Below are 12841 nucleotides of genomic sequence, written 5' to 3' on the forward strand. Positions count from 1 at the left end.
CACAGGTTGCAGTGTTAAATACGGTGTTCAGACAGGCTTTGTTGAGAAAGTGAAGTTTAAGCTAAGCTAAGACTTGAAGGAAGTGAGGGAGTAGTGTTTTGGGTTTGTTTTTTGTTTTTTGTTTTTGTTTTTGACAGTCTTGGTCTGTTGCCCAGGCTAGAGTGCAGTGGTGCAATCTCGGCTCCCTGCAACCTCCGCCTCCCAGGTTCAAGCAATTCTCCTGCCTCAGCATCCTGAGTAGCTGAGATTATAAGAGGCTGCCACCACACCTGGCTAATTTTTGTATTTTTAGTAGAGACAGGGTTTTGCCATGTTGGCCAGGCTAGTCTCAAACTCCTGACCTGAAGCGATCCATCTGGTGGAGAGTTCTTAATAGCTCACCAAAGGCTGGACACGGTGGCTCATGCCTGTAATCCCAGCACTTTGGGAGGCCGAGGTGGACAGATCATGAGGTCAAGAGATCAAGACCATCCTAGCCAACATGGTGAAACCCCATCTCTACTAAAAATAAATTAGCTGGGCATGGTGGCGCATGCCTGTAGTCCCAGCTACCCGGGAGGCTGAGGCAGGAGAATCACTTGAACCCAGGAGGCGGAGGTTGCAGTGAGCTGAGATCGCGGCACTGCACTGTAGCCTGGCAACAGAGCGACACTCCGTCTCAAAAAAAAAAAAAAAATAGCTCACCGGATATCTGGAGGAAGAGCCTTCCAGGCAGAGGAACAGTTAGAGCAAAGGCCCCAAAGAGGAGTGAGGCCAATAAGTTTAAGGGACAGTTGTAGTATGCCCGAGTGGCCTGAGAAAGGAGGCTGTGTAGATGAGGTTGGAGAAAGGGGGATGGTGCTTTGTATACTGTTGGAGTACTTTACAAGTGGGAAGCCATTGTCCTGCTGCCTTCTTTATTTTTTTATTTTTAGTTAGCAATAATCACACCTCACATAACCCTCATTGGCCATACTGCCACTGCACAAAGCTTTTTTTTTTTTTTTGAGATGGAGTGTCATTCTGTCGTCCAGGCTGGAGTGCAGTGGCACGATCTTGGCTCACTGCAACCTCTGCCTCCCGGGTTCATGCGATTCTCTTGCCTCAGCCTCCTGAGTAGCTGGGATTACAGGCTCACACCACCACACCCAGCTAATATTTTGTGTATTTTTAGTAGAGACAGGGTTTCACTATGTTGACCAGACTGGTCTCCAACTCCTGACCTTGTGATCCGCCCACCTCGGCCTCCCAGAGTGCTAGGATTACAGGTGTGAGCCATCGTGCCCGGTATTATTTTATTTTTATTTTATTTTATTTTTTTTGAGATGTCTCGCTCTGTTGCCTAGGCTGGAGTGCAGTGGCGCGATCTCAGCTCACTGTAAGCTCCACCTCCCAGGTTCACGCCATTCTCCTGCCTCAGCCTCCCGAGTAGCTGGGACTACAGACACCCGCCACCACACCTGGCTAATTTTTTGTATTTTTTTAGTAGAGACGGGGTTTCACTGTGTTAGCCAGGATGGTCTCAATCTCCTGACCTCATGATCCACCCACCTCGGCCTACCAAAGTGCTGAGATTACAGGCGTGAGCCACTGCGTCCGGCTCACTTTTTTGAGACAAGGTCTCACTCTGGTTGCCCAGGCTGGAGTGCAGTGGTATGATCTCAGCTCACTGCAGCCTCAACTTCCTGGGTTCAGGTGATTGTCCTACCTCATCCTCCCAAGTAGCTGAGATTACAGGCGCACGTCACCACGACTGGCTAATTTTTGGTATTTTTAGTAGAGATGGGGTTTAGCCATGTTGCCCAGCCTGGTCTCGAACTCCGATATGTGCCACTGTTCCCAGCCGATTTTAAGTTTTTACTTTATAGAAACAGGGTCTCACTTTGTTGCCCAGGCTAGTTTCAAGTGATCCTCCTACCTTGGCCTCCCAAAACGCTGGGATTACTGGTGTGAGCCACTGCGCCTGTCCTGTCCTGATGTCTAACATCTTGGATTAGTGCTGCCTGTTTGTGAACTTTATATAATGGAATTACACAGTATGTACTCTTTAAGTCTGGCTTCTTTTGCTCAACGTTATAATTGAGTGAGTCACCGTCCATTGTGTGTAGCAGTGATTCCTTCATGTTTATTGTTCTGTGATAGTCCAGCATCTGCTGTTGTTATTGTACTGCAGTTTATCCATTCTCCCATTGATTAACATTTGGATGGTTTGTATATTACAAAAAATACAAGTAAGGTTTTTACAGAGTGGCTAGTAATACATTTATATGTGCCTATGTATGCCTCAAGTTCTTTCCAGAAGGATATACAAGCAACATAGCAGTAGCTCCTCTCAGGAGGGGAGGTGGGTTGAAGAACAGTGTTAGTTTTCACTGGCACTTTTAAGTTCAAGCTGGACATTTTAATGTCTGATGAGATTTTCATTTTTATTTATTTATTTATTTAGAGACAGAGTCTCATTGTATCACTCAGGCTGTAGTGCAGTGATGTGATCTTGGCTCACTGCCACCTCCGCCTCCTGGGTTCAAGCAATCCTTCTGTCTCAGCCTCCTGATTAGCTGGGACTACAGGCGCTGATGAGCTGATGAGGTTTTTAAAAGAATTGTTTTCTTTTTTTTTAGACTGAGTCTTGCTCTTGTTGCACAGGCTGGAGTGCAATGGCACAATCTCGGCTCACCGGAACCTCTGCCTCCCGGGTTCAGGCGATTTTCCTGCCTCAGCCTCCCGAGTAGCTGGGATCTACGGGGATGCGCCACCATGCCCAGCTAATTTTGTATTTTTAGTAGAGACAGGGTTTCTCCGTCTTGGTCAGGCTGGTCTCGAACTCCCGCCCTCAGGTGATCTGCCCGCCTCAGCCTCCCAAAGTGCTGGGGTTACAGACATGAGCCACCACACCCGGCCGTCCGCCCAGGTTCTCTAAGATCAGCAAATGTCCATAGGGCAGAGGGGGTCTTCTGTGCTTTTCTTGGAATGGTTTCTTTTTTCCCAAAATGTTCTGTTACTATCTTGTCAGCTCTTTGATGCTGTAAGTAAATTCTTTTCTAATATCCTGCATTTTTCATTGTTTTTGAAAGCCTTTTGGGCCAGGTACAGTGGCTTATAGCTATAATCCCAATACTCTGGAAGGACGAGGCAGGAGAATTGCTTGAGCCCAGGAGTTCAAGACCAGCCTGGGCAACAAACCAAGACCCTGTCTCTACTTTTTAAAAAGAGAAAAAGCATGCTGGGCACGATGGCTCAAGCCTGTAATCCCAGCACTTTGGGAGGCCAAGGCGGGTGGATCACCTGAGGTCAGGAGATCAAGACCATCCTGGCCAATATGGTGAAACCCTGTCTCTACTAAAAATATAAAAATTAGCCAGGCATGGTGGCACATGCCTGTAATCCCAGCAACTTGGGAGGCTGAGACAGGAGACTCACTTGAGCCCAGGAGACAGAGGTTGCAGTGAGCTGAGATCAAGCCACCGCATTCCAGCCTTTGTGACAGAGATGAGACTGCGTCTTGAAAAAAAGAGAAAAAGCATTTTGGTCTAAATGTATTGTTGGAAATAGCACTTTTTGAGCAGTTCTTAAAAATACATAATTTTAGGCTGAGTGCAGTGGCTCATACCTGTAATCCTATCACTTTGGGAGGCCAAGGCGGGTAGATCATCAGAGGTCAGGAGTTCAAGACCTGCCTGTGCAACATGGTGAAAACCCGTCTCTACTAAAAATATTTTAAAAATTAGCCGGGCATGGTGGTGCGTGCCTGTAATCCCAGCTACTCGGGAGGCTGAGGCACGAGAATCACCTGAAGCTGCAGTGAGCCGAGATTGTGCCACTGCACTCCAGCCTGGGCAACAGAGTGAGAGACTGTCTCAAAAAAAGAAAAAAACATAATTTTTATACATAATTTGCATGATAAGCCGGGCGCGTTGGTTCACGCTAGTAATCCCAGCACTTTGGGAGACCGAGCTAGGCGGAACACGAGGTCAGGAGATCAAGACCATCCTGGCCAATATGGTGAACCCCATCTCTACTAAAAATACAAAATTAGCCGGACGTGGCAGCGCATGCCTGTAATCTCAGCTACTCCGGAGGCTGAGGCAGGAGAATTGCTTGAACCCGGGAGGTGGAGGTTGCAGTGAGCCAAGATTGTGCCATTGCACTCCATCCTGGGCAACAAGAGTGAAACTCCATCTCAAAAAAAAAAAAAAAACTTGCATGATCCCAGCACTTTGGGAGGCTGAGGCAGGCAGATCACGAGGTCAGGAGATCAAGACCATCCTGGCTAACACGGTGAAACCCCGTCTCTACTAAAAATACAAAAAATTAGCCGGGCATGGTGGTGGGCGCCTGTGGTCCCAGCTACTCGGGAGGCTGAGGCAGGAGAATGGTGTGAACCCGGGAGGCGGAGCTTGCAGTAAGCAGAGCTCGTGCCACTGCACTCCAGCCTGGGCGACAGAGCGAGACTCCATCTCAAAAAAAAAAATTGCAGGATATAAACTTCACCATTTTAAAGTGTGCAATTTGGCCAGGTGTGATGCTTTACACCTATAATCCCAGCACTTTGGGAGGCCAAGGCTGGCAGATCACTTGAGACCAGGAGTTCAAGACCAGCCTGGCCAACATGGTGAAACCCCATCTGTACTAAAAATACACAAATTAGCTGAGTGTGGGGTCGCATGCCTGTAATACCAGCTACTTGGGAGGCTGAGGCACAAGAATCGCTTTAGCCTAGGAGGTGGAGGTTGCAGTGAGCCAAGATCATGCCACTGCACTCCAGCCTGGGTGACAGAGTGAGACCCTGTCTCCATAAATAAATAGAATGAATGAATGAATGAAGAATTCAGTGGTTATTAGTATGTTCACAGTGTTTTGCAACCATCTCCACTGTCTAATTCCCAAACATTTCTGTCCCCCCAAAAAGAAACTCCCTACCCACTAGCAGTCACTCACAGTTCCCCAGTTCCCCCTTTCTGCTATCCCCTAGCAAACCACTAATCTGCTTTGGTCTCTCTGCATTTGACATTTCAGATAAATGGAATCATGTAATATATGGACTTTTGTGTTTGGGTCCTTTCACTGAGCATGTCTTCAAGTTTCATCCATATTATAGCATGTGTCAGTACATTCCTTTTATAGCTGAATAATATCCCATGTGTTCATGTACTGCATTTTGTTTATCCATTTGTTGTTGGACATTTGGGGTTTTTGGTTTTTGGGGGTTTTTTGTTCCTTTTTTCACTTTTTGGCTTATGAATAGTGCTGCTGTGAATATTCATCTAGAAGTTATTGTGTGAACATATGTTTTAATTTTCAGATATATATCTAGTTGTGGAATTTCTAGGTCAGTTTGGGTAGTTTGTTTTTGAAAGTTCATTTTGCTTTAAAATAAATACTCTCATTTCATTTTTATGGCTTCTGGAAGACTTGGTTTTTGCCATAAGTTAGCTAGCCCGATACAAACAGATTTGCCAAAAGTAATAACACGTCAGTAGTGGAAGTTTTCCAGTGTTTTAAATCATGCTTTTATAAATCAAAGAAACTGAGCCAGGCTTGGTAGCGTGTACTTGTAGTCCCAGCTATGGGAGAGAGTCCCTTATAGCCCCTGCCTTAGGAGGCTGAGGCAGGAGGATGGCTTGAGCCCAGGCGTTTGAGGCTGCAGTGACCTAAGATCTTACCACTGCAGTCCAGCCTGGGTAACAAAGTGAGACGCTGCCTCTAAAAATAAATAAATATGTAAATAAAGAAAAATAAAGAAAACTTCCTCCCTTGCCAGGATCATGTCAAGCCTTTTTTTTTTTTTTTTTTTTTTTTTTTTTTAAGATAGCATCTTAATCCTCCAGTTGTCCAGGCTGGAGTGCAGTGGCAAAATCACAGCTCACTGCAGCCTCAACTCCCAGGGGCTCAGGTGATCCTCCTATCTCAGCTTCCCAAGTAGCTGGGACTACAGGAGTGCACCACCACATCTTGCTAATTTTTGTATTTTTTGTAGAGATGGGGTTTTACCATGTTGCCCAGCCTGGTCTCAAATACAAACTCTTGGGCTCGGGTAGTCTGCCCACCTCTGCCTCCCAAAGTGCTGGGATTGCAGGCGTGAGCCACCACGCCTCGCCTAGTTTTTTCTCAATACCTGACATATATACGTTCTTTGGCAATTATAGTGGCCTCCTGCATTCCTCTGTCACCTCTTAATTACCAGCCTAGCTATTCTCAACTAATCTGGGTAGTTTAACAAAACATTTCTCCTAAGAATTGGCTATTTGATTATTATTTAATTGCATGTTTTACTGTTATTCCTCTGTTGCCGGTTCAGGTTTGTCTTTGGCAAAGTGCTTCTTTTTTTTTTCCTTTTTGACTCTTCATTCTTAACTTGAAAGAAATCCTATCAGAGATTTAGAATGTTCTTAGGTCTTAACCTAGGGGATATAGAAAATTTTAAAGTAAAATGGTGTTCAAAATATTTTCAGCTAAAAACAAAACTTAAAGATTGGACTAATTTGCAATTTTATCAACAGTGTAGGAGCATAAACTTTTTTTTTTTTTTGAGATGGAGTCTCACTTTGTCACCCAAGCTGGAGTGCAGTGACGCAGTCTCGGCTCACTGCAACCTCTCCCTCCTGGGATTACAGGTGCCCGCCACTACGCCCAGCTAATTTTTAGTAGAGATGGGGTTTCACCATGTTGGTCAGGCTGGTCTTGAATTCCCAACCTCCCAAAGTGCTGGGATTACAGGCGTGAGTCACCGTGCCCAGCCAGCATAAACATCTTTATTCCCAAAATAAAAAAGACGAGGCTGGGCACGGTGGCTCATGCCTGTAATCCCAACACTTTGGGAGGCCAAGACGGGCGAATCATGAGGTCAGGAGATCGAGACCATCCTGGCTAACATGGTGAAACCCCGTCTCTACTAAAAACATACAAAAAAAATTAGCCAGGCATGGTGGCGGGTGCCTGTAGTCCCATCTACTCGGGAGGCTGAGGCAGGAGAATGGTGTGAACTCGGGAGGTGGAGCTTGCAGTGAGCCGAGATCGCACCACTGCACTGCAGCCTGAGTGACAGAGCAAGACTCCATCTCAAAAAAAAAAAAAAAAAGACTAGAAAATGAAAGACAAAAAAAAAGTCTAGAAAATAAAAGTACAAATGAATTGATAAAAAATATATATATAAACTAGGCCGGGCACATTGGCTCATGCCTGTAATCCCAGCACTTTGGGAAGCTGAGGCGAGTGGATCACCTGAGGTCAGGAGTTTGAGACCAGCCTGACTAACATGGTAAAAACCTCATCTCTACTAAAAATACAAAAATTAGCCAGGCAAGATGGCGGGCGCCTGTAATCCCAGCTACTTGGGAAGCTGAGGCAAGAGAATTGCTTGAACCCTGGAGGCGGAGGTTGCAGTGAGCTGAGATCATGCCATTGCACTCCAGCCTGGGCGACAAGAGCAAAACTCCATCTCAAAAAAAAAAAAAAAGAAAAGAAAAACTCTCTAGAAAGAGTGAGTTACTGTTAACTGGTGGTGTTTTTCCAGTGGTCTTTTCCCCACCTTTACATCTAACACTCACCATCATTATCACTTGCAAGTCCATGGTGGCTCCTGGGGTAGATGGCCCTGCTCCTCCACCTGGCTGCTCTTCCCTGACTGTGCTTTCCCCCACAGGACATGATCCACATCGCGGACACCAAGGTCGCCAGGCGTTATGGGGATTTCTTCATCCGTCAGATCCACAAATTTGAGGAGGTGAGAGATCTGAGAGAAGAGGGGTTTGTTGGCTCAGGACAGAGCTTAGGAACTGAATCGAGAGTTTACTTTTTTTAAATTTTTATTCCTTTATTTATTTTGAGATGGAGTCTTGTGCTGTCGCCCATGCTGGAGTGCAGCGACGTGATCTTAGCTCACTGCAACCTCTGCCTCCTGGGTTCAAGCGAGTCTCCCTCCTCAGCCTCCCGCATAGCTGGAATTACAGGCGTGTGCCACCACACCCAGCTAATTTTTGTATTTATGGTAGAGATGGGGTTTCACCATGTTGGCCAGGCTGGTCTCCAGCTCCTGGCCTCAAGTGATCCAGTCCGTCTCAGCTTCCCAAAGTGTTGGGATTACAGGCATGAGCCACCATGCCTGGCCTTTTAAATTTTTCATTTCTGTTATTAAGAAAGCCTACTGCCCTCCAGCCTGGGCAACCGAGCAAGACCCTGTCTCAAGAAAAAAAAGAAAGAAAAAGAGACCAGGTGCAGTGGCTCATGCCAGCACTTTGGGAGGCTGAATTTGAGATCAGGAGTTCACGACCAGCCTGGCCACATGGTGAAACCTCATGTCTACTAAAAATTTAAAAAATTAGCTGGGTGTGGTGGTGCGCACCTGTAATCCCATCTACGCAGAAGGCTGAGGCAGGAGAATGATTTGAACCTGGGAGGTGGAGGCTGCAGTGAGCAGAGATCGTGCCACTGCAAAAGAAAGCTTGAGGTTGGCCCTTTAAATTTTCAAGCTAGACTGGCTGGCTGCTTGGGGTTTGGGGAGTGGGGTTGGGCCTGTAGGAATTGCTGCATCAGCCTTCTCCAGAGCATCTCTTTCCAAGATCTCCCTCTGCGGGTGGCCAGCTCTCCTCTCCCTCCCTGGTATTTCCTAATATGGGTGGATTCACTGCCTGCTCTTGCCCATCCCTCCCCATTTGGCATTGTTTTCCAACTTAGACAGGTCTGGCTAGTTCCTGTAGGCTGGAGGATAGGAAGCTCTGTTTTGACGTACTTGGTGCATTCCTTGTCTTGCCCTAGGAGAGGTCTTGTGGGTCAGGCCAAACACTAAGGGTGTGGGTCTCTCTTTGTGGCCATTGCTAGGGCTACTGTGTCCTGGTGCTTTGAGTTCTCCAGCAGAGGTCAGGCTCTTCCTGCAGGATCATAACAGCCCTGCTGCTCTTTTTACTTTCTGGCTGTTTAGATCACATCTATCAGGGTGGTGGGCTAGGGCTGTCTTCTAACAAGGATCCTGTTCAAAGCTTCTCATTCTTCCCCTAACTGAACTAGTAACCTTGAAACGTCTGACCAGTCTGAATCCTTTTTCTGTCAGATGGATAGAGCAGTGTTGGGTATGGGTTTGTTGAGTGTGAAGGGCAGGTAGAATAATCTGCGTGAACTGTGCAGGGCCATATGAATGTCACGGCTTTGCACACACATAGTGGACACCCACATCAGAAACTTCCTTTCTTGGCTTCAGAGGGGCAGCTGGGAATCTGACCTAGTGATCATACACACTGTAGGAAAGGGGTTGGGGAAATCCCCGTATGTAACTTTGCTTTTCTTTCTCTTCTAGCTTAATCGAACCCTGAAGAAGATGGGACAGAGACCTTGATGATATTCACACACATTCAGGAACCTGTTTTGATGTATTATAGGCAGGAAGTGTTTTTGCTACCGTGAAACCTTTACCTAGATCAGCCATCAGCCTGTCAACTCAGTTAACAAGTTAAGGACCGAAGTGTTTCAAGTAGATCTCAGTAAAGGATCTTTGGAGCCAGATTTGTCGTCTCATTATTGTAGGAGACAATTTGTGGGTTGTGGCAGTAATACATTTCCCATGTGTCCTGATGCTTTCAGGATACATCGGTTGTTAGTGTTTAAATTATTTTTATTTTGTGCTTTTGAGATGGAGTCTCACTCTGTCTCCCAGGCTGGAGTGCAGTAGCGTGATCTCGGTTCGTTGCATCCTCCACCGCCCAGGTTCAAGCAGTTCTGCCTCAGCCTTCCAAGTAGCTGGGATTACAGGCGTGTGCCACCACACTCAGCTAATTTTTGTATTCTCAGTAGAGATGGGTTTTACCATGTTGGCCAGGCTGGTCTCGAACTCCTGGCCTCAAGTGATTCGCCTGCCTTGGCCTCCCAAAGTGTGCTAGGATTACAGGCATTAGCCACCACGCCCTGCCTAAATTCAAAATCTTTTTTTTTTTTTTTTTTAACGGAGTCTCACTCTGTCGCCCAGGTTGGAGTGTACTGGCGCGATCTCGGCTCACTGCAAGCTCCACCTCCCAGGTTCCCGCCATTCTCCTGCCTCAGCCTCCGAAGTAGCTGGGACTACAGGCGCCCGCCACCATGCCTGGCCAATTTTTTGTATTTTTTAGTAGAGATGGGGTTTCACCGTGTTAGCCAGGATGGTCTCAGATTTCCTGACCTCGTGATCCGTCTATCTCTGCCTCCTAAAGTACTGGGATTACAGGCGTGAGCCACCGTGCCCAGCCCTAAATTGAATTCTTAAATCCCTCTTGTTCATAAAGCAGTATATTTGGTTTACAGGACATTTTCACGTTCAGTATTTTGTTTGTGCGTCACAAGATCCTATGAACTTTAAATGACCTATAATTTTCATGACATATTTGTGGCAGTGCTGGGTCCTGGAAAGAAACTATTAAACACCTCCTACTGCCAGGAACTGTGCAAAGAGGGATCCATATACATTACTTACACCTTACAACTCAGGTTTAGTGGTAGTTCCTCATCTTATTGATGAGGAAATGAACCCACAGTAGTTAGTGACTTGATCAAGGTCACATTAGGCAGCTGCTGGAGCTGAGCTAAATGGTTTCCTGCCTACCCACAGTATTAATGCTATACCTGTCACCCTATAGTGGGTACTTGGACTGGAAGCCCCTGCTTGCAAGTTGTCTCACATCTCTGCCTGGTTCCTTGTATATAAAATAAGGTTAGCAGGCCAGGCGCAGTGGCTCACGCCTGTAATCCCAGCACTGGGAGGCCGAGGCGGGCAGATCACAAGGTCAAGGAGATCGAGACCATCCTGGCTAACATGGTGAAACCCTGTCTCTATTAAAAATACAAAAAAATTAGCCGGGCATGGTGGCGGGTGCCTGTAGTCCCAGCTACTCGGGAGGCTGAGGCAGGAGAATGGCGTGAACCCGGGAGGCGGAGCTTGCAGTGAGCCAAGAGATCGTGCCGCTGGACCCCAGCCTGGGTTACAGAGCGAGACTCCGTCTAAAAAAAATTAAAAATAAGGGTAGCAGAACCTGGCTCACTGGGCAGTGGTGACGAATAAATGAGAATGCTATTTTGAGTGCCCAGTGCAGTGCCTGGCCTATAATGGATGTTCAGTTACTGTTTCCCCACACTTGGAATTCGTAAGCTTTTCAGTATGCTCTTTTTCCCCATTGGTTTGATAATTATTATTGGGAACTGAATGGTGGTTCCCAAGAAGACATGTCCATATCCTAAGCCCTGGATGCCATCAGCATGACCTTATTTGGCTGGCATGCAGTGGCACGATCTCTGTTCACTGCAACGTCTGCCTCCCAGGTTCAAGCTATTCTACCTCAGCCTCCCAAGTAGTTGCATGCCACCATGCCTGGCTAATTTTTTGTATTTTTATTTTTGTTTATTTATTTTTTTGAGACAGAGTTTTGATCTTATTGCCCAGGCTGGAGTGCAATGGCGCGATCTCGGCTCACTGCAACCTCCGCCTCCGGGGTTCAAGCGGTTCTCCTGCCTCAGCCTCCCAAGTAGCTGGGACTACAGGTGCACGCCACCACGCCTGGCTAATGTTTGTAGTTTTAATAGAGACGAGGTTTCGCGATGTTGGCCAGGCTAGTCTCGAACTCCTGACCTCAGGTGATCTGCCTGCCTCAGCCTCCCAAAGTGCTGGGATTATAGGCGTGAGCCACTGCGCCTGGCTTTTTTGTATTTTCAGTAGAGACTGGGTTTCACCATGTTGGTCAGGTGGGTCTCAAACTCCTGACCTCAGATGATCACCCATCTCGGCCTCCCAAAGTGCTGGGATTACAGGCGTGAGCCACAGTGCCCGGCCTTCTTTGTTTTGTTTTTGTTTTTGTTTTTGAGATGGAATCTTGCTCTGTCGCCCAGGCTGGAGTGCAGTGGTGCAATCTCAGCTCACTGCAACCTCCACCTCCTAGGTTCAAGAGATTCTCCTGCCTCAGCCTCCTGAGTAGCTGGGACTACAGGCACCATTTCTCCTGCCTCAGCCTCCTGAGTAGGTGGGACTACAGGCACCCACGACCACACCTTGCTAATTTTTATATTTTTTTAGTAGAGATGGTGTTTTGCCATGTTGGCCAGGCTAGTCTCAAACTCCTGACCTCAGGTGATCTGCCTGCCTCAGCCTCCCACAGTGCTGGTATTACAGGCGTGAGCCACTGTGCCCAGCCAGCATGACCTTATTTGGAAGAAGGTCTTAATGGTTGTAAGTTAAAGATCTCAAAATTAGATCATTGTGCTTGCTTTAGCAGCACATGTACCAAAATTGGAATGATGCAGTTTAGCATGGCCCCTGTGCAAGGATGACATGCAAATTTGTGAAGTGTTCCCATGTATTAAAAATACATTTTTAAAAATGAGATCATTCTGGATTATCCAGGTAGGCACTAAATCCAATGACAAGTGTCATGAGAGACACTGAGGAAAGAGACAGGAGGAGAAGGCCACGTGAAGACAGGCTGATGGAGTTAGCAGGCACAAGCTAAAGAATGTGCGGGGCCACTGGGAGCTGGAAGAGGCAGGGATGGCTTCTCCCCTGGAGCCTTTGGTTTTGGACTCGTGGCTTCTGGAACCGTAAGAGGAGAAATCTCTGTTGTTTAAGTCCCAAGTCTGTGATAAAGCAGCCCCAGGCAGGAATTGAATGCAGTGCCTCCTGTGTATCAAGCCATTGGAGGATTCAGGGACAGAAAGCTGGGTCCTTTTCTACGAGCAAACCAGCCAGGCACTGATAGGCAAGGGGGAAGTCGGGACGTGGGAAAAGACCGAATTCCTGTCTTCAGACTCAAATTCTGATGGTTGAAGACAGGTGATAAGCCATATTTAGTGTGTTGGATGGTGGTGTGTGTTGTAGAGAAAAATCGAAGGCAGGAGTTTCTATTGTGAATAGGAT

At 46.9% G+C, this 12841-nt stretch overlaps 1 protein-coding gene and 1 non-coding gene across 2 annotated transcripts in view; both read left to right on the forward strand.

The window, feature by feature from the left end:
• EIF3L (eukaryotic translation initiation factor 3 subunit L) overlaps nucleotides 1-9472 on the forward strand; it is a 37711-nt gene extending 28239 nt beyond the window's left edge. The window contains 2 exon segments of the mRNA NM_001135207.2: nucleotides 7622-7702; nucleotides 9269-9472. Coding sequence (NP_001128679.1) covers nucleotides 7622-7702; nucleotides 9269-9307 — 120 coding nt within the window. The 3' untranslated portion in view covers nucleotides 9308-9472.
• Nucleotides 9473-12187: 2715 nt separating this feature from the next.
• On the forward strand, nucleotides 12188-12289 carry LOC112206796 (U6 spliceosomal RNA). The gene has a single exon (XR_002941267.1). It is a non-coding gene; the product is annotated as a U6 spliceosomal RNA (small nuclear RNA).
• Nucleotides 12290-12841: the final 552 nt, after the last annotated feature.

The sequence above is a fragment of the Pan troglodytes genome, chromosome 23 (assembly GCF_028858775.2).
Source record: "Pan troglodytes isolate AG18354 chromosome 23, NHGRI_mPanTro3-v2.0_pri, whole genome shotgun sequence".
NCBI lineage: Eukaryota > Metazoa > Chordata > Mammalia > Primates > Hominidae > Pan > Pan troglodytes.